The sequence below is a fragment of the Danio aesculapii genome, chromosome 18 (genome assembly GCF_903798145.1).
Source record: "Danio aesculapii chromosome 18, fDanAes4.1, whole genome shotgun sequence".
Classification (NCBI taxonomy): domain Eukaryota; kingdom Metazoa; phylum Chordata; class Actinopteri; order Cypriniformes; family Danionidae; genus Danio; species Danio aesculapii.
This window is the reverse complement of record NC_079452.1, coordinates 53,730,404-53,752,725: the sequence shown is the minus strand read 5'-3', so window position 1 is coordinate 53,752,725 and position 22,322 is coordinate 53,730,404. Positions and strand designations below refer to the sequence as shown.

Genomic DNA, 22,322 nt, shown 5'->3' with positions numbered 1-22,322 from the left:
TTATTTTCACTAATGCAGTTTCTGTACTGTGATGAGCTCTGAAACCTGACTGAAACACTTCAAAAACATTGTTCGTCTGCAGAAAGGAGCATAATTGAGCAGAAACAACTTTTTCTAGTATTTTAGATATAAATGGAACATTTGAAAAAGGCCTATAATTAGCTCAGTTGCTGGGGTCCAGGTGTGGTTTCTTAATAATAGGTTTAATAACAGCTAACTTGTAAGGATTTGGAACATGGCCTAAAGATAAAGAAGAGTTGATAACGTTAAGAAGAGGTTCTCCTATAACAGGTAGCAATTCTTTCAGCAACTTTGTTGGAATTGGGTCCAATATACACTTAGCTGGTTTAGAGGTATTTATAATTTTGTCTAGCTCTTCCTGTTCTATGATTTTAAAGCACTGTAGGTTATTTTGATTCAGTGGAATGTTTACTGGACCTGAAGTATAAGGCGGTGCAGAAAGTTTAATATCTCCTATTTTCTGTCTAAAGCCTTCTATTTTATCACTGAAAAAATTCATGAAGTCATCACTACTAATTTGCGGTGGAACGTTTTGTTCCAAAGATGACCGATTATTAGTTAATTTAGCAATGGTGTTAAATAAGAATCTAGGATTGTTATGATTATTTTCTATCAGTTTGCGGAGGTGCTCAGCCCTGGCAGATTTTAAAGCCCTCCTATAGCTGGACATACTGTCTAGGAGGATCAGTTTATTCAATTGCCCTGTGGATGATTTGGATAAGGTGAGGCGAGTTCATCCCTCTCTGCTGAAGGGCAGAATACAAAAGGATTTCCCTGTAAATTTACCCACCTGTATTTCCGTAGTGGAATCTGAACCCATGTTGGAGGAGACGGTTTGGAGGGGTAAAAACAGGGTGACTTGGGAGTTTTGCTGCCAGAAACTTGTTGATCCAGGACAGGGTCCCCGACTAGCAGTGGGCCAGGGGTTTTAGTTAATTTAGATCAGACCCTTGGGAATGATTTAGTGGAGTTACCTGATAATTTATCTGGTGACGTGCGATGGTCTATGCGAGCAACAGCGGGTCAGAACTTTTATCTCTATCACCTTCCATGAACTGTGGGGATGGGTACTGACAGGGAACAGTCTGTAGGAACATCTAGAGCAATTTCAGCTTTGTTTATGCCCTGGAATTAAAAGGTTGTAGTGGTTTATCATCAGGGTGCTGGTATTAAGGTGGTGGTTCTTTCATTTTTCCTCTGTAGCTGGCAGTTTAAGTGAGATTCACTCAGGTATTATGAATCAGCTGTTTATTGTAATGTATATGTCTTTGGGTTAACACATCTAGTACTGCATACAGTAGACTGGATGAGCCTGTTACTCCCAGTATGCTTACTCATCTGACCGAGCAAATTTGATTGTCTGCTTGTGGTATTTTTTATTTATTTTTTTAAGTTGTTTAAAATATTTTGTTATTCACAAAGAACAGGTCTGACCTGTATGAATAAACTTTGTTGCAGACTGAAAGTGATGTGGCTGGGTGCCATTTAGTGACACAGTTTGTGGCTATATGGGAGACATTTCATGACACAGCTGAATTTAATAATATTATTGTTTTTTGCTTTTTTCCCCTTTTTTCTCTTTGTTTTGTGCTGGTAGTTTTCATATAATTTTGTTGAGACTTTGTCATTATATTTTGATTATGTATGCTTTATCAAAGTTTGTATTTTTTGGTTATACTTCATCTTTTTGTCTTGTGTTTACATTTCTTTTTTTGTTATTTTGTTTATACCCTTATTTATTTCCTTTTTTGTTTTTGAATTGTTTATTGTTATCTGAAGTGGATGGCTGATTATTTGGTTCTGTAGGAGTCATTAATTTTTTTTTTAACTCTGCCACCATTAAATACCTTATTAATTATTGAGCGTTGGTGTGTGTGGCATGATTTTATTGTCATTTGTAAGTGACATTTATAAGAATAGTCTATTACTGGATGTGTGTGTGTGTGTGTGTGTGTGTGTGTAAGAAATATTTCTGATTGATAGTCTTGATTGTTTATTGAGGTAAATATTTGCTCACTTTCCTGTGCATTTTAAACTTTAATAAAGTTATATGTATTTTTTCCTACCTCCTTTAGGTTCCTGCGATCACTGCACGCAAAGCTACAGTATTAGTTCTCTTGTTGTCTGTGAACATATTTTAAAAACGCTGCCATGTGTCTTCACAAGACTTATAAGAATAGTACAAATTAACCACCTTTATTACCCACAGAATCTTACCTCTGTAATTCTACTAATTACAATGAATGAGTAAAAAGGCACAGCTGAAACTGCGAGTTGTCTTTTTACCTCAAGCAAAGAACATCACATGAAGAGATGGATGTGTTTGAAGGACTATTATCAATTAAAGCAGTGGTCCTTAACCTTTGGGCCATGGACCGGGGTCCGTTGATCAATTGATACCGAGCCGCACAAGAAATCATTAATTATTTCTGTTTTATAAATTATCTTTTTTTTTTAAATCTTTTTCTTATTCTCTCAGTTACATCTCAGTCACTTGGGCACCAAAATGTAACCCACGTGCTAGCAAAATAAGTAAGAAATAGACGTCTTTGGAAAGTTTCTTTGTAAAGGGGAAAAGTCCCAGTGAATGACCCACGAACTGCCAAGGAATGGATCTGCAACCCATTTGTGTGCATATTGGGAGCGTGTGCATATTGGGAGCGACCAGCGACATGCTTGCGCCTTTTAGGTGTACCCAGTGGAAAACATCTTCAGAATGCTGCGAGCTCAGCGGGAATCACGAGACATAAACTGACCAAACAGCTTCATATTTTGAACGGAATATACACATTTAGGTAGACTGATTACTTCAGACAAACACAGAACACCCAAACACTGCAGTGCTTTTTAATTTTCTCCATGAATAAAATCAGAGCTGCAGCAATGTTTTGCCAGCTTGCCATGCTCTGACAACATTGTTGATGGTTGCCTCGCAATCTTAGTACATATATTAACATCATTAAACTAATAAATTAATTTTTCCAGGTTTTTCATGACCATACAAACCCTGTATAATCTGAAAGCTTAAAATTTCCATATCTGATCATTTTTTATAGATATTACTGAGCAACAGTTGTTTATTAATTTTCAGCAAGGATGCTCATCAAAGTCGTAAAGCATTACTTTGCTACAGCAATCCAAACAAATGTTTTAAAGATTTTAGAGGCTAAATTTAATTCAAATACCACCAAACTTCCCATACTACTTTAGAATTTTGTCTACTTTAAAAATATTGTCAAATATATGAAAATATACAAATCATATTGCTCAAAATAGGTTTGTCATCATAAATTATAACCCTTGTATGGTCAATAAATGGAAACTTAATGTAATCTGATGGTTATGTTTGGTACTGCAGCCAAACAAAATCTTAATGAAAGCTATTTTTTTTAGATATCAACTTCAAAATTGGAATTGAATTTGTTCAGATAATTAACCTAGATTTTTTTCTCAATTGTAATATAAAACATTTTTTGTAACATATTTTTGTAAACAAAGGCACATAACTTTTTTTGTTTAACTTTTCGTAGATTAATCACTTCAGCTACAATCTGACGTCTGTCTTTTTAAAGAATGATACTAAGCTTAAATCTATGCACCTAATAAAGTATTCATTAGGTATAGTATTCATTAAGTTGATTATTTTCATTTGTATATGTTCGGGGGGGGTGTGTGTGTGTGTGGGGGGGGGGGGGGGGGGGGGTGACGCGGTGGTGCAGTAGGTAGTGCTGTCGCCTCACAGCAAGAAGGGCTGGGACAGTTGCCTTTTCTGTGTGGAGATTGCATGTTCTCCCCGCGTTCACGTGGGCTTCCTTCAGGTGCTCCAGGTTCCCCCACAAGTCCAAAAACATGTGGTATAGGTGAATTGGGTTGGCTAAATTGTCCCTAGTCTATGTGTATGAATGAGTGTGAATGGATGTTTCCCAGTGATGGGTTGCAGCTGGAAGGGCATACGCTGGGTAAAACATATGCTGGATAAGTTGGCGGTTCATTCTGCTGTGGCAACCCCAGTTTAATAAAGGGACTAGGCCTAAAAGAAATCGAATGAATGACATTAAATATATAAAAACTTACAAGAAATGTGTTCAAACTGTGTACAAAACCATTAATGAAATAAACTAAAACAAAACTAAGATAAACAGCATATATAAAATAGTGTCAAAATGAAAACTGATTAAAAAATGCATAACTATAATAACCTTGCTGTGTGTGGGTGCACAGTTAGCCTTTATTGTAGTAATTATTAATACTTGTACTTTTTGTGTATTGTGAATATACTTCATGTTTTTACTCAAAACCTGATAAAACTTTTAATTTATGGAAATTACTAATTATTATTTCACAGTGTTTTTGTATGTTATTTTGCTTAAAAGAAAAAATCTTAACAAAAACCAGATAAAAAATCCTTCTGCCCTATATTTTTAAATTTAATTATTTATGATTTATTTGAAAATAACTTACATAACAGCTTGCATGGTTAACATACTTTAATAAGCTATAATTTGTCACAAACAAAATGTACAGTGCATGAATGAAATGTTCTATATCCCTTACAAAATTAACCATGGTTTTACTACAAATGTGTAATTTATTGTATAATGTGTTGCAAGAACCAAAACTAGAGTACATGTTTTTTTAAATAAATAAATAAATAAATAAATAAATAAAAATTACGAGGAATACATTGAATAACGTTTGTTGTATTGTCTGCAATGAAATAGACATAAATTTAAAAATCCCTACTTGCTTTTTTAGATTTGCAATTTCAATACTGTCCCAACTTTTTCTGATTTGGGATTGTAGTTAAACCATGTTAACCACAAATTCACTATATAAACTAAGCCCATTTCAACCATATATTGGTATAGTAAAATTGTGGTACAAATGGTAACCAATGCACCAACAAACAAACAACAACAACAAAAATAGTTACTACACTTTTACTATAATAAATCGATGCAATACATATTCATATCAGCACAGGTAAACACTAACCCTCCCTGCCTTTATCTTGTCAGTTATTTCAGTGGAAAGTGTTTCCTCCTTGTCAAAGTCCATCTTTCAATCTAATCTACTGTATAGCTAATCTGAAAACATGACATGACGTATGGACCACTTTGCCTAAAGGTCAGAAATCATGAATAAATTGTTACATTTTAAAATATAACATATTTTAATAACTAGTGAACAACAATTTAATCAAACAAGACTAGTGAAAATGCATTCATTCATTCATTCATTATTTTTTTTCGGCTTAGTCCTTTTATTCATTAGGGGAATAAAGCAGAATGAACCGCCAATTTATCCAGCATATGTTTTACACAGTGGATGCCCTTTCAGCTTTCAGTACTGGTAAACATCCATACCTGCACATACACTACAGCCAATTTAGTTTATTCAATTCACCTATCGTGCATATCCTGCTTGGACTGTGGGGGAAATCGAAGCACCTGAAGGAAACCTTAGCGAACAAGGGGAGAACATGCAAACTCCAAACAGAAATGCCAACTGAACTTCTTGGTTTTGAGAGGCCACAGTGCTAACCACAAAGTGGTGCACACCCTGCTGCCTTAGTGAAAAATCACAATCATAAAAGAATCAGAATCACTATTATCATTTTAAACATAGGCCTATAACACAGCCAATGGCTAATTTACATAAAAAAATATTGTTTTTTTGTTTTGTTTTTTTGTCAGATGTAGCACAACTTTTTTCCAAAGTGTCACTTGCTTTCCAAACACCATTTTAAATTAGCTTTATTCAATAGAAATTGTTTTATTGTGCTTTGGGAATACATTTCTAACCCCACTATCTATTGGTGGCATGTTTAAAAAAAAGCTATTAAAAATTACTGATTTCGATGGTTATAATTTAAGGTCTTGTAATATATTTAATGGTATTTTAAGTGGAAACCATTATGATCTTTTGTGATTGTTTGTAACTTGTTTTTTGTGCATGGATGTAACGTTAGGCTGCCTATGGTTGCGACAAAAGCATTTTGAAAAGGTAAGGATGTTGTCTTCAAATGCTGTTTGTGTAGGCTGTTAGCAAGCGTCGGGGATGTTATGTAAAAATGCTGTATATGTAGGCTGCTAGCAAGGATTTGAAACACAGCCTGTATGTGGCGTTGAGCGGGTTCCCGCACACAGGAAGGGGAGAGAGCTGTTAGCTAGCAGCAGGCAGCACGCAACTGTAAACAACTCACTTTTATAAACCTCACCTATTAAACTTACCTTACGCTGACTTGCTTATCCACTTGCATGGCATTTAAAGGCTGCTTTAAAAGGCGTGCTTTGCATTAGATTCGTAGACTGTTGAGTTATTACCGCAGGTTTGCGTTATTTACAGGGCAGGATACAAGCAGCTAGAGAAGCGCGCTCCAGACTGCACAGCTAAAGCTTCTGTCAACACGAATCGCTTTGATTTCCTTAAAATGACTCTATTTCTGCTTTAACAAGTAATAAACACGGTAGAAATGTCAGGTTGTGTTTTACGGAGGGAAATATGATCAATTTTACTGGAGGTTATGTTATTAAATGTTTTACTAGCTTATCGAAGGTTTGTTTTCTCAGTTAGCATATAAGCTAAAGCTACCTTTCTGACATCATCGTACAAAACAGCTTGTAACTCCCGAAATTTAGTTTGTGTATTCATACGTGACGCTAGAAAAAATGTGCTCTGCATGTTTAAGACATATTCTCCGATAACTCAATTTATGCCAGGTTGACAGGCTATGGGACTGTAGCAAGGTAACGTTAGGTTTGACTGGCTTAACAAAAATAGTGTAGCTATGTCAATTACAGTATTACGAAGTTAAAATGCTTACAAAAGGTCTCAGAGTGTCTATAAATAAGTGTTTGCGTCAGTTGGACTGGTGCTATGGAATTTCCACGAAGGATCATTACAATGCAGATGAAGGTGCAGACCATAAAAACTGATGGAAACCAACAACAGCTGAGATGAATTAACCAGAAATCAAATGGTGATTATTATTATTATGTATTTAGCATCACTGTTATTCAGTGTTTTTATATCTGAAATGTAACAACATTTGCCATGCTATTATGTATACAATTTTGGACAATAAATATTTTTAAAGGAAATTATATATGTACAAATAATTAGCTTTATTTCTTCTTTTTAGAGAGCCTTCAGTCATGGGTGATATGAAGACCCCTGATTTTGATGATCTTTTGGCTGCCTTTGACATCCCTGATGCAACCAGTCTGGATGCCAAAGAGGCCATTCATGGGAATCAGGATGAGGGAGAGGGACACCTTAAGCACTCAGAGATGTGTATGGATACTACAGTTTCAATTCCTCATCCAGTGCCCTCAGCCGATGCTCCTGTTGTCAGTGTTATAGTGAAGAACACCAGCCGCCAGAATTCTTATGAAAACCTTGTGGAGAAGGAGAGCCCTCATTTGGGGCACCTTTTACAAAATGGCTTCAAAAGTTCTGTGTGTTCACTGGAGACGCATCCCTCCAGCTATTCAAGGTTGGATAGCTCTTCTGTCAATGGAGAAAGCTTAAATCATTCCTTGGAAAAGATTCCTGTCCCTTACAAGCCTGAAAAAGGTCCCACTTTGTCAGAATCTGTGCCTCAGTTTAGTCCTATTTCTAGCCCAGAATCTGAAGATATTCAGAGCAATGGAATCGACGACTGTCCAAAATCTGTCGAGACTTCATACTTCTCATCTGATTCACTTTTTACATCATCGACAGTTCCTGTTTTAGACTATCTTGAAAAAGCAGATGTACCCAGCTCCACATGCAATGACAGTCACTGCAGTTCAAAAGATGTGGATGATCTTGAGTCTGATAGTTCATCTTTCAAAGATGACCTGGTTGGCAAAAATGATGATTCTGCAATTAAGAGTGACTGCAGCCAAGACTATAGAACAAATACACATCCAACCCTAGAGACAAATTCCCCTTCCCGTCCATGCGTCAAAGCTCATACATCCAGATTATCCTCTTGTATTGATGCTTTGGCAGCCCTAAATCCTAAAAAAGATTCAGGTGCGCATATTAATTCAAAGGACATTCCAATTACCCCTAAAGAGACAGTGAAAATTAGTCCAAAAATACCCATATCCCCAAGGAGTCCAAAAAGTCCTCTGGAGGTGGTGAAACGCTTCACAAAGCAGCCTGACAGCCCAATGAGTATTTGCAGTGACAGCAGTGGTAAAGCATCTCCAGCTGTCACTACTGGCTCGCCTCCAGCCATCCCACGAGTCAGAATAAAGACAATCAAAACCTCATCTGGAGAAATCAAACGCACCGTCACAAGCATATTGCCAGACTCAGAAACCGAAGATCTGACGTCACCCTTTGGGTCATCACCATCTCAGTCCTCAGTTGAAGAGGCCTTCTCGAAAACATTGCCGCCGAATCGTTCAAATGATATTATTTCAGAGGTCATTTTTGAAGATAGAAGTCAGGAGGCTTCAAAGATGGCTTTATCAGGCAGCAAAAAATCAGTAAGGAGCTCAAAGTCACCTCAAATCCAAAATAATGGTCATGCTTTAAAGACAACAGAAGGTGGGACCCACCAAAGGAAGGCCTCTTCTGCTCAGATTGGTTCTTCTGCTAACACAAACTACCTTCCGAAGGCATTACACCTAGCAAACCTAAATCTAGTCCCACATAGCGTGGCTGCTTCGGTTACAGCAAGATCTTCCACAAACAGACAGGAGCCCTCTCAGTTATCATCGTCAATGGTGTGTAGTTCCGTACCATTGGTGCATCAAGTTAAAAAAGTCTCCCCAAACACACGAGCTGTTGTTCCAAATACTGCAGCTGGAACCTTAAACAGACTGTTGAATTATTCAAATCCAGTGCCAACATATGTTCCCAACCTTAGTCCACCACCAGGCACCAACATCAAGCTCCCAACACAAGGTTATTGCTGCCTAGAGTGCGGAGACTCATTTGGGCTGGAAAAGAGTCTTACTTACCATTACAGTCGCAGGAGTGTGCATATTGAAGTCGCATGCACCCACTGCTCCAAAACTTTGGTGTTTTTTAACAGATGTGCCCTCCTGGCACATGCTCGAGATCACAAGAACAAAGGAATGGTGATGCAGTGCACTCAGTTGTTTATGAAGCCCATCGCTGTTGACCAGATGTTGGTGCCCACCAAGACTAGTCTGCAGTCTGCAATTCAGATACCTTGTGGGACCACCACCACAGAGACGTCCAAAGGCCAAGTGGTCTTGCCACTTTATCCTGACAATGTCATTAGAAATGGATCTAAATGTCTGGAGTGTAATAAACAAATATCAGACTATACAGCACTTGCAGGACACTATCAAAAATCGTCAGAAGATGAAGGACTGGTGAGTGAATTTTTTTTAGCTACTGGAGACCAAAAATAGTTACACCTACATAAAAAAGAAGATCACATATGGATCTGAGAAGACAACAGAACATACTATTATGTTATGCTAGGCTAATACTCTAGTTTTCTCGAGCAGCACAAATACAGTCCTGTAGTTCTCTATTGTTGATTTGGTCGTCAAGGTCCTGCACATGTCCATGGACTGAGCATACATATAATCATTACACACATGTGTGGAATCATCGTTTTTAACTAAATTTTTGTTCTTTATTTTCACCGAATGTATAATAAGAATCTTTGATAAAAGACTTGATATACAGTTGAAGTCAGAATTATTAGTCCCCCTGAATTGTTAGCCTCCCTGTGATTTTTTTTTCCCCAATTTCTGTTTAATGGAGAGAAGATTTTTTCATCACATTTCTAAACATAATAATTTTAATAACTCATTACAGTAAATAATATTTTACTAGATATTCTCAAGACACTTCTATCCGGCTTAAAGTGACATTTAAAGGCTTAACTAGGTTAATGAGGTAAACTAGGCAGGATAGGGTAATTAGGCAAGTTATTGTATAACGATGGTTTGTTCTGTAGACTATCGGGAAAAAAAAATAGCTTAAAGCGACTAAAAGTTTTGACCTTAAATGGTTTTTTAAAAATTAAAAACTGCTTTTACTCTAGCTGAAATAAACCACTTAAGACTTTCTTGAGAAGAAAAAATATTATCCGACATACTGTGAAAATTTATTTGCTCTGTTAAATATTATTTGGAAAATTTGAAAAAGAAAAAAAAAATCAAAAGAGGGCTAATAATTCTGACTTCAGCTGTATAAGTGTCACAGGCCTGAAATTCAAATAAACTGTCATTCAACTCTCAGCAAGTTTACAGATATTTAAAACAGAATACAATTTATTGTGATCACTTGTTTTTTTATATAAATTATTACAGGTCATAATACATATATTGTTTATTTTTTATTATCTGTCACACTAAATAACAATGAATGATAATTATTTCATCTTGACGTTTTTCGAAATATTAAATATAGTATAGTATAGTTTTTTATATAAATTATTACAGGTCATAATACATATATTGTTTATTTTTTATTATCTGTCACACTAAATAACAATGAATGATAATTATTTCATCTTGACGTTTTTCAAAATATTAAATATAGTATATAAAATAGGTCAGTTATATACAGATGTTTCAATTACATTATTTATATATATATATATATATATATATATATATATATATATATATATATATATATATATATATATATATATATATTAGTCTGCAGGATATCGGAGAATTTGACATATTTTTTCCTCAATTATATGTTGCAATAAGAATTCAGATTCGCCAGAAGACTTGAATAGCTTTACTTGGAAAGAAATCAACATTTTAGTTTGATTGGGGTGATTTTGTAGAGGAGTGAATCATGCATAAAATATTATAATCAATTACAAAAATACAACAGAACAAAGATACAAATTGGATAAATAGTACTTTACGGTCATTAAGGGAGCCTAACAGTTTTGAGGCACAGTAAAGGAATTATCAAATGTGAAATTAGATTGCATAGTCTTCATTGTTAAAATATCTTAATAAAATGTATATTTATTAATGTTACAAATAGTAAAATTACTTGTACTTGTTAAACTCTTGAAATACTGGAGGTTCTGTAGGTAATCAAAAAAAAATCCTAAACAAACTAATAATGTAACCTTAAAAAGTATTTTATAAAAAAAGACTTTTTCCAGAAGTAAAAATAAAATGGGAAAATTAGATTGCTTTGTTAAATATTGCTTGGAAATTCACACACTCACAATCTACTTTATTTCCTTATTTTTAAATAACCACTAAAAATGGGAAGTCTCTTCTTTAACTATTACCCTTAAATGATTGTCATTTTTAAACTTTTTTTTTAAAATGCGTACATTTCAAAGTGCTTGCCAACGTGTTTTAAAGTACATTAAGTGGTTTGTTTTGGACAATTGCATTTTTAATGGTCTTTATATATTTCTCTCTTTAAATGCAGATCTGCAAGGTTTGCTCAATGCTGCTACCCAACAAGTGCAGCTACAGGGCCCATCAGCGCATTCATACACACAAATCCCCTTATTGCTGTCCTGAATGTGGAGCACTCAGTCGCTCAGTGGACATCCAGAAGCATGTGAAGGAGAATTGTCTTCACTATACCCGTAAAATTGGGTACTCGTAAGTACTTTGAACTGTGACCTGTAGACCAATGGACTTCCGCTTTGAGACTATGAAGGTCTTTTGTGTCGTCTCTTGCTCTTTCTGGTTCACTCAAATGCAATTTCTTTCAGGTGTCTTCATTGTGAAATGCTTTTCATGTCACTGTCCCACTTGAAGAGTCACATTGAGGAGAAGCATTGTGAGGTCTTTTATAAGTGCACAACCTGTCCTGTAGCCTTCAAATCTTATGATGGCTGTCTGATGCATGTAAAAAACAAGCATGGTGGCAGCGAACCCAACCATCAGTAAGTGCATCTATTGATCTGTTATAGCGTACATTTTACTGTGTTCCTAGAATTGTGTTGAGTTAGTTACTTGTTGTTCATTCTGTGCAGGGTGATCTACAAATGCTCGTGTGAAACGGTCTTTAAACGGAAGCAGTTGTTGTACCAACATTTTCATCATCGCATTTGTGTCTTCAAGTGTCCCGAGTGCACTTCTCTCTTCCCAGAGAAACTGCCTTTGGTGCAACATTTCAAGGTGCGTTGATGCTTTTAATGTGTTCGGTCACTGCAGTGCCTGACTGTGTAAATGGGAATATTTCTGTGCACATATTGTCTGGCACTATAGAGACATTTGCATTTTGGACGTTTAGCAGATGTTCATAAGAAATGTAACTTTAAAGACCAGATCACCAGATGGCAAGCGTACAATTTAGAGCTCTATGCTAGGAATTGTGTACTTCATGTATGCTCGCAAATAATTCTAATAAACTTTCGTATTTTTAATTGTCACTTTTTTATCACCTGACATGTGCTGTGACTTTTTAATTCTTCTCTGAAATAGTTTTTTTGTTTAGTTTTTTTTGTATTTCACAAGTGCTGTTTAACAGGTAGATGTTTATTTCAGCAGATTTTAAACACAGCAGTTTTAATAAGTAATTTCTAGGCCAATCCCAATTCTACCCCTTATCCCTTCCCTTTACCCCTATCCCTCGTTTTGCGCATTCACATAATGGGGTAAGGGGGGTCCCAATTCCCTTTAGCTTGAAGGCGTAGGGCTGAAGGGAAGGGCTAGATAGCCCTTGAAACAGAGATTTTTCAGGACGACACTCGAAACCAGGGAGTAGGAAAATTTCTCAGAGTACACCATCTACAACGGCAAAATGGCTGCACACAGAAGTCAGGAGATGCACAAATTAGGTTTTTTTTGTCATTATTATGAATTTTTACAACAAACAAGCATATGTTTTAATCCATTCATAATAGTGTTCATGTGTTATCGTCATGCTTTAAAAAAAAACAATAAAAAAAAATAAATGTAGCTATTTATAATAATAACTTCTGTATTATCCCACAACATACTTTAACATCTGACACTCGAATACCCTGTCAGAAAAGTCTAGTGACTGGGAATGACCTTTTTACAGTATCTAGTATAATGTTAATGTTGTTTTTGCATTTACATAGATGAATATGGGATGATGTAAATGCACAGTACAGTTACGAGCTTATTGCCACATTATATGGTTATGATAACATAAATATGCCTTCAGTGATTTCCTGAAGATAAATACCAAAAAATAATGCAATTGGAATAACTACTGCAGTCGCGATCGATCGTCTATCTCATATGAAGTAAGAGATCATGGTGACATATGATGATGTGTGCAGGTATTGTAATGCTGTCCCATTTTTTTAGGGGTAAAATTTGAAGCCCCTTCCCCTTAAGCCAAGGGGTAGGGGTAAAAAATAGATTTGGGATTGGGCCCTAGTAACTCATTTCTTTTGTCCATTATGACAGCATGTAATATTGTACTAGTTATTTCACAAGATACTAATATTCAGCTAAATGTGCAGTTAAATGGCTATGTAGGTTGGGTTAATTATGCAAGCCAATGACCAACAGTAGTTTGTTTATTAGCCAATCAAAAACTATTAATTTCTCAAGGTGGGTAAAAATATTGACATTCAACGTTTAAAAAAAAAATAATTCCAGAAACCCCCCAAAAAAGAGACTTTCTCTAGAAAAAAATATAATTATTAAAACTCCTTGCTCAGTTAAATATCACTTGGAAAAATTTTTGAAAAGAAATTGTTGTATTTGTAAATGTTTTGTTTACCTACATTTCTGAAAATCACTTTAAGCCACATGGATCAAATATTTGCATAGCATTCTGGATGTGATGTACAGTCGCACACAGAATCTGCCCCCATAGAATTTCACAGATTTTCGAGCCTGTTATTTGCAGTGGTGTAAAGTAACAAATTACAAATACTCAAATTACTGTAATTGAGTAGTTTTTTCAGGAATTGTAATTTACCGAGTAGTTTTAAAAATGTGTACATTTACTTTCGCTTGGGTACATTTTTAGTGCAGTACCTGTACTTTTACTTTTTTTTTCCTTTAACCTGCAGTCACTACTTTATTTTTTCTTATCTATGCGGATTGGCTGAGTAGAAAAATCAGTCCTGTGATTCCTGTTTAATCAGATTGCATATAGAAACTAAATCGCGTCATACTGAACAACCTCAAGACATGGGTCCTAGACCTAGTGTCCTAGAAGATGTCCAAAATCTTTACATGCAACGATTGAGAGACTGTTTAGACTGCATGTCATTGATGAGAAGAGGAAGGACATTTACTGTATGAGGATGGAAATCGCCAAATGACCTTAATACCTAAATGCACTACAGAATGTTACTTTTTTACACACATGCACAAATTGCATGTAAATGTAATACTCATTCACACAGCGTATTACTCATTACTCTTGAGTACTTTAAAAAAAGACTGCTTTCTACTCATACTTTGAGTAATATTTACAATTGATACTTTTACTCTACTTGCACTACATTTTTGGGTAAGTAATGGAACTTTTACTTGAGTATGATTTTTCAGTACTCTTTCCGCCACTGGCTATTTGATCTATTTATTTACTTGTATATTTTTATATTCGTTTCAGGTCAAGTCAATGTTTATTTATTAAGCACTTTTAAAAAGCAGCAAGTGTTTACCAAAGTGCTGTAGAAGCATGCAACGTTTAATACAATGGACAAATATAACAGAGATAAGACTCTCATATGGTGTTAAAAGCCAACAAGTAGAAATTAGTTTTAAGACTAAACTTAAAAACAGAAAGGGTTTTGGCTTGGCTAACATGGAGAGGCCAATTATTCCAAAGTAAAAAGCACAGTTCCTTCTGGTTTTTAACCTTGTGCATGGAAGAGCATAAAGTAACTGATCAGCACATTTAAGGACCCTTGATGGAGTGTGCAATTGAATTAACACAGATAGGCATCTTGGTGCTAGTGCATTTAAGGAATTAAATATAGAAACTAAAATTTAAAAATGTACTGCGAAATGAGCGGGAAGCTATGGCTAATACCCACATACAGAGCATTTAATTTTAGTATTATTGTTGAATATTATGCAAATGTTTTGATGATTTGTCTACAATACAATTATTAAAGTCATACTTTCTGTTTTTAGTGGATGTGTTATAAGAGAACTAGTTTCGCTTTCTTACAAGTGGTTCTAATCAGATTTGTATTGTAAACTTTAAATAAAAGTTAAGGAGGTATTTTTTTTTACTTTGTTACATTTTCAGCTTCTATACTCTTGAATTCATTCCGCATAAACCTCCAAACCTCCAGTTTTTTCATGAAATTCTGCACAGAAATAGCAAAACAAAAAAAATCTGTATATTCTGCCTGGCCCTGCCGATGCATGAGTTCGATAGCATGTTTTGCATTGCGTTTATTCAAGAAGTCTTAGATGAGATGGGGGGGGGGGGGTGCAAATGACAGGTGGTCATTCAGAGTGACCCAAAGGTTCTTAGAGTTTTCTTTTTTGTGAAAAAGAGAGATGGTTGATTCACCAGGTTATTACAATTACTTTTTAACAACAGATAATATCTGTAAACCCTGCTGTATTATTTTAAGCTTACATTTAAACAAAAGTTATTGTCTACGAAACTGTCTTGTCATTTGATGCAATCTGTTTAGATGGCAAAAAGTAATAATAAATAGAAAAGGGATTTTTAGTAAAATACTGTTACAGAATGAAAGTGCCAAGAGAGATTTGCTTTCTTTTTGTTGCATTATGGAAACAAAGAGCAGGCCATTAATTTTAGACTTTAATCTGGGACCACAATTTCAAATGGCATTGTACTTTCACAACACAAAAGATGTCTCATCTAATCTCATCACTGATCTAAAGTCCTGTATCCTATTATTCATCTATTGAAATAAATCATCTTTTTTAAATCTGCAGACTATTCATGGTGGCGTTTTCAGAGGTGAAGCAGAAAAAAGCTCAAAAGAGACAGACACGTCATCGCCAGAAAACCTCCAACCAAGTTTAACCAAAGCTGGTAATGGGGCCTATGTGAAGGAAATGGAGAACTCCACTGCACGAAAGTCCAGTGCTGAAGCTGGCATGAAGAATACCGGTTGGACCTGTGGAGTTTGTCTCCTCTGGGTCCCTGACAGAGAGACTTATGTCAGTCACATGAAGACCAGCCATGGAAAGGTGAGACCCTTCTAGTCAAAAAGCAAATGATTAACCAGGGATTTTGTATCTGATTGACTTAGTTTGTGATTTAAGATTGTTTTACATTTGAATATTGCTGTTGATTTCCAGTCTTTAAAGAGGCAACCATGTCGATTATGTGAAAGGTCTTTCAATTCACCTATGAGTCTTAAAAGACACATTCGTAATGACCACAATGGGAAAAAGAAAGTTTATACATGCTGGTAAAACCCCTATATTATTTTAATTTATTTAATTTTTTTGGGAACTATATTAATAGTACACTTTTATATCTGTCTTTAAAAATTCTGAAGGTACTGCACAAATGAGAGGATATCCTTCACAGAACACTCTTTGCTAAAGAATCACATCAGTTTGATGCATGGAGTCAAGAATCCAGATTTCAGCCAGATGGCAAAGCTAGAATCTCAGGAAGTGGGCAAAATCAGAAGCGAGGTAATCATAAGTATGATAAGTTTTTTATATACTTTTCTTAGGTGCAGCATGTGTTGTCACTGTACCTATTTTTCAGTAACACTTTTAGAACGAATAACTGTCAAATTTCACAGTTAATATTACAGAAATGTGTGTTCAATATTAATATATATAGACTTCAAAAATTGTTCAGTTAAAAGTGCAGTATGTAAGTTTGACACACAGTGGTTGGACTAGGCATTGCACTCCTGGATCAAAACAAACAAAAGCGCAGGTTGCCAGATTGAGGACAGAAGCTGGTGATTTAAACCGTGTTCTAACTAAAAGAAACGGCACACTATAGAAGGAATATTTTACATATTAAAAGGAGCCTAACCAACTCCTCGAATTGATATATTAGATATGGCTTATATTTCTCGCAGATGAACAACAGAAAAATTACAAGGATCACCTCAGGTACACCCTATGTGCTTTATTCAGTGTTAAATGCTAATAATGTGAGTTTGAATGCCATTTTACATGACATTTATTGCCATATTACTGAAAGCAGCAGCAGATAGTTCACCTCAGATCTTCAAAATACAATAAACTGTTTGAAATTGAACTTTAGAACTGAACACATATGAGTGATTCAGCATCTACATTTAATAATGTTAAAGAGGGTTAATATGGATTAAACTGATTATAAACCTTACCATTTTGTGAGTGAGTGCATATTCTGTGCTTCTGAATGGCTTTATTTAAATTTATGTCGTGTTTCATCTGGTGCAAACAGCCAAATTGCTCATCACTGCATATGTCGTTGGGACACAGGATTACAATGTAACCTGCTCACCTAATGATTACGTTCCTATTATTTATATAATTTGCTAATTGATAACCGCATGTGGGACTCTAAATTTGCGTCTCATTTCGGAGTCTGCTACTGTCCACCGGAGGTCGCATTTCAGTCACGCATGCTTTGTGAGCCTTTCTGATTGAATGAATGAAATGCACGGTTTTCCACCAAGGCAACCCGGGATGCTGAAATATAATTGGCTAAAATGGCACTGGGCGGGTTAAAAGAACCAAAACAAAGACAGGGTTCCGGCACGTATCTGACTTGAGAATTGTTTTTCAGTTAAACAAGAATGTTCACTTGGCATGTTTATTAAATATCTGCAAACATATTATGATATTTTCATGCTTTAGAAGAATCGAAAACTCGTCTAACTTAGCATACAGCACCATTAAGTAAGTTTTGCACTATAAAGATCAAGTGAAAACTTTAAAAAACAGGTCCTTCATACTTACAAATTGGGAAAATCTAATTTTATCCCATCTGTTGCATTGTGATGTCAAACATATAGCCCAGGCTCATTGGAAATACGTGTGCTACATTTTTTTATTTTAAATGTACAAAGCATCCAGAAAGTATTCATAGCGCCTTATTCCAAAATGGATTAAATTCATTTATTTCCTCAAATAAAAAAGTGAAAAAATATTTTTGGAAATTGTTGCAAATTTATTAAAAATAAAAACCTAAAAAATCACATGTACCTTTGCTGTGAAGCTCTAAATTGAGCTCAGGTACATTCTGTTTCCACTGATCATTCTTGAGATGTTTCAACAGCTTAATTGGAGTCTCAGGGTTGACAGTGCATGGCAAAGCACAAACCAAGCATGAAGACAAAGGAATTGTCTGTACACCCCCGAGACAGGATTGTTTTGAGGCACAAGGCTGGTGAAGGTTACAGAAAAATTTCTGCTGCTCTGAAAGTTCCAATGAGCACAGTAGCCTCCATCATCCGTAAGTGGAAGATGTTTGGAGTGATCAGGGGAGAAGGGCTTTAGTCAGGGATGATACCTCAGACTGGGGTGATGGTTCATCTTCCAGCAGAACAGTGACCAAAGCACACCGCCAAAATATCAATAAAGTGGCTTCACAACAACTCGGTGAATGTCCTTGAGTGGCCTAGCCAGAGCCCAGACCTAAATCCTATTGAACATCTCTGGAGACATCTGAAAATGGCTGTACACCATTGCTTCCTATCCAACCTGATAGAGCTTGAGAGGTACTGCTAAGAGGAATGGGCAAAGATTCCCAAAGACAGGTGTGCCAAGCTTGTGGCATCATATTATTAAAAACTTGAGGCTGTTATTGCTGCCAAAGGTGCATGAACAAAGTATTGATCAAAGGCTGTGAATACTTATGTACATGTGATTTTTCAGGTTTTCTATTTTTAATAAATTTGCAACAATTTAAAAAAAAATCTTTTTTCACATTGTCATTATGGGGTATTTTGAATAAATGAAGTTTAATTTATTTTGGAATAAGGCTGTAACATAAAAAAATTTGGAAAAAGTGAAGCGCTATGAATACTTTCCGGATGCACTGTAACGTAAAATACATTGCTCAAGGTACATTTGGTTGCACATTTCCAATGATTAATCTACTAGAGTGCACTGTCTGCATTTTTCCTAATCTTAAATATGTTTCTTAAGGTACTTTTTGTTGTACATTTCAGATACATGTCCACTAGAAGGTGGGGCTTGTCAACTAAAAATGTACTCTATTTAATAAAGAACTATTCTAGAGAAAAAACTACTCAATTATAGTGATTTCAGTATATCAAATTTATTAGTGTCTGCGTTTCTGTATTTGCACCTGGTGAACAATTGTGTGAAGGAATGATATTCAGAGCCAATCACAGTCATATCTGTTGAGCACAGAAACTCCAATTAACTCCTATTTTGATGTTTTAAAAATTGTAGTACCCCATGTTTTGTTTTAAATCAATGCATTTACACTGAAATTACATTTTTCATTTTTAGAGGCCAAAAAAGAGAAGAGCAGAACACCTAGATGGAGTGAAAGGAAATGGAGAAACATCACACAACGGCCCATCTAAGCGAGCTAAGTCACTTTATCGATGCGCCAAATGTGGCTTTACCGCTGAAGCCCAGTCCCAGTTTCAGGAGCACATACCTCAACACAAAAGTGACAGCAACACACCCCAGTGCCAGCACTGTGGCCTTTGTTTCACATCTCAGCTAGCACTCAGCAGACACCTCTTCATTGTACATAAGGTCAAAGAACCAGAAGAGCATGAAGACTTTAAAGATGGAAAAAAACGAGAGAACTCTACAGAGTTGAGCGATAAAACTGTACCTCTTTTGCGAAATAAAACTGGCCTGTCCACAGCAGAGGAGCTATTAGGACTCCACAATGAGCTCACAGACACTGATTACAACACACAGACATCAGAAACCAGTGGACTAGAAGATAAAAAGGCCTGAAAAAAGAATCGACTCTTATGGAAAGCTGCTAATCAACTTAATTGCAAGCAAATGATTACTGATTATGCAGCTGATAATTATGGTACTGCAAACATGTTGCCTTACAGTGAAATTCTATATTATCTCATGTCATATATCGCATATATGAAATAATGTTTAAAACGCCGCATTATTTGGATTAACTTATCTGTTCATGCAATCATTTTTTACTGCTTATACCTGTACATCCTATATATGTGGATAATCATAATTTATTATTGTGTAATGCAAAAGCATCATGTCAGTGTGTTATAATGTTTCTGTTCAAGTACCATGTCAAATCTGTCTTGGGTCCATTACAATCCAGAAAGTGTTATGTATGTTACACATTGTAGCCATAAGCGAAGCAATTGTAATAGGTCGACTGTTTTCAGGGTCACCAAAAAAAGAATTGAGAACCATGGATGGTCATTTTTTTGGTGGTGTTAATGCTGGTTTTGAAGGAGAAAGGCATGACTGATGATGTTTATTTTATATTTATTAGGTAGCGTGCTTGTATCACGAAGCTAAACATCTGTAACAGTATTGCTACTTTGGAGATTACATTATTCTGAAAGGTATTCCCTTAAACCCAGGTATCTGCACTCAGAGAAAGTATATTTTCATATTCATTCCATGTAGAATTACTAGTTTCAATTACGTTTATATTCAATGAGCCATTCTTACAATCAAATTTAGCACTTTTGTAAATGCTTAAATGGAAAAAATGCATATTAAAGACATCGAAGACTCAATTCTAGAGTTGGCTTTACTCGATTTTGGGTACTCGATACCCGATATTGTCAAACTGTCAGCGCAATAGCCTAGTGGTTAGCACGCTGACATATGGTGCAGTAGCACTTCAGGGCATCCTGAGTTCGAATTCCGGCTCGTGGACATTTCCTGTCCCTACCCCCTCTCCCACTTCCCTTTCTATCTGAAATACTGTCCTATCAACTTAATAAAGGCAAAAAGGCCAAAAATAAATCTTAAAAAAATAATAAATAATTTTCAAACTAAAAAAAAGAAATGCATACTAGTATTTTATCAGTATATAACAAAATATGTACAATATGTAGTGTTGAAATATCAAATAACGTCACGACCCGGCTCAAAGGTAATGACAAATTAAAGGGAGGACATACAGTACACAAGATGGTTTGGTATCAAAAAATATTTATTGAAACATTAAAGAATAAACAAGTGCTCACTTGAGGTTAACAAAAATCAAATAGTGACTAAAGCTAGAAAGAAACAAAATAAAATAAACAGGAGCAAAAGCACGGCTCTCCAAACGAAAACACTGCTGGCTTTTTATAGAGGGGAAACCAGGTGTTCCCAATTGCGCAGATACTGGTACGTACAGTATTTCAATGCTCATTTTTATAATATTTACTTTTTTGCCTAAAGAGATCTGAGGTAATACTTTAGGTACCATTATTACCTGCTTATTATTAAACTATTAGATGTTTATTAGTTCTTATTTACATTACATAGTCTGCATGACCTTATTCCACATCTCTTAATACCGAAACTACCTTAATATCTAATAATAAGCAGCAAATCAGTAGGCAAAGGTCATAGTTAATGGTTTATTAATACTGAGAACTGTAGGCTACCTTAAAATAAAGTGTGACCTAGATCTGTCATTGAGATATCAACTATTAGATTTTGACTAGTTCCCATTCCAGTTATTACTACTGTTAGACAGTTATAACTATTAACTAAATAATAGTACTTATTGATGAGCTATTAGTACTTAGTGGACTAAATATTAGCCAATAGACAGTATTTCAACACTTAGCTTATAATTGATAATAAAGCTTGTTTGGCATGCTGTCTGAGAAGAGAGCCTTGAACTTCCTCAAGTCCTGGGCTCCCTCCCGTTTGCAGGGCGAGAGGGGAATTTAAGCTCAGGTAGATCTCGATGAACTCCCCCTGGCTTATTTCTGGCTAATGACAGATATGGATATGTCTTGAAGACGAAGATATTGAGATAAGAAAACTTATTTATAGTGAGTTATGAGTCATCTGATTGGAGAATCAATTTTGAGCTTATGAGGGAGCAGCCATGGCCAATCATAAGCATGTGATCCTCTAGAAATTAGTTTATAAATAAACTTCACTTAATTGAATAGTTACTGGCCGTTTGAGTCAACTCAAAACATAAGATTTTGTGTTGTCACTAGTTAGATAGAAATTGTTACTAGTAATAATAAAACTGACTTGTCAGGGACCCATCACTCCAAATACTAGATGTTAGACAATACTATTAAATCTATATTTAAAAAATCTATTCATAGGCACAATTACTTAATATATTCAATTAAATTCATGTTCATTTATACAGTGGTTTTACAAAGTAGATTGTCAAAGCACCTTAACATAGAAGTTCTAGTAAATTGAAACTGTCAGTCCAGCGAGGAACAATCTTCACCAATTGACGGAAGTGAAGGAAAAAAACCTTGAGAGAAACCAGGC

The 22,322-nt window shown here is 35.5% G+C and overlaps 1 protein-coding gene across 1 annotated transcript; it reads left to right on the top strand.

Moving 5' to 3' along the window:
- Positions 1-6,158: 6,158 nt before the first annotated feature.
- Positions 6,159-20,596, top strand: znf592 (zinc finger protein 592). The gene is made up of 9 exons (XM_056478140.1): positions 6,159-7,003; positions 7,166-9,362; positions 11,416-11,594; positions 11,708-11,881; positions 11,972-12,116; positions 15,852-16,109; positions 16,221-16,333; positions 16,424-16,565; positions 19,359-20,596. The coding sequence occupies exons 2-9, from the start codon at positions 7,179-7,181 to the stop codon at positions 19,821-19,823; spliced, it is 3,660 nt and encodes a 1,219-aa protein (XP_056334115.1). The 5' UTR covers positions 6,159-7,003; positions 7,166-7,178; the 3' UTR covers positions 19,824-20,596.
- Positions 20,597-22,322: the final 1,726 nt, after the last annotated feature.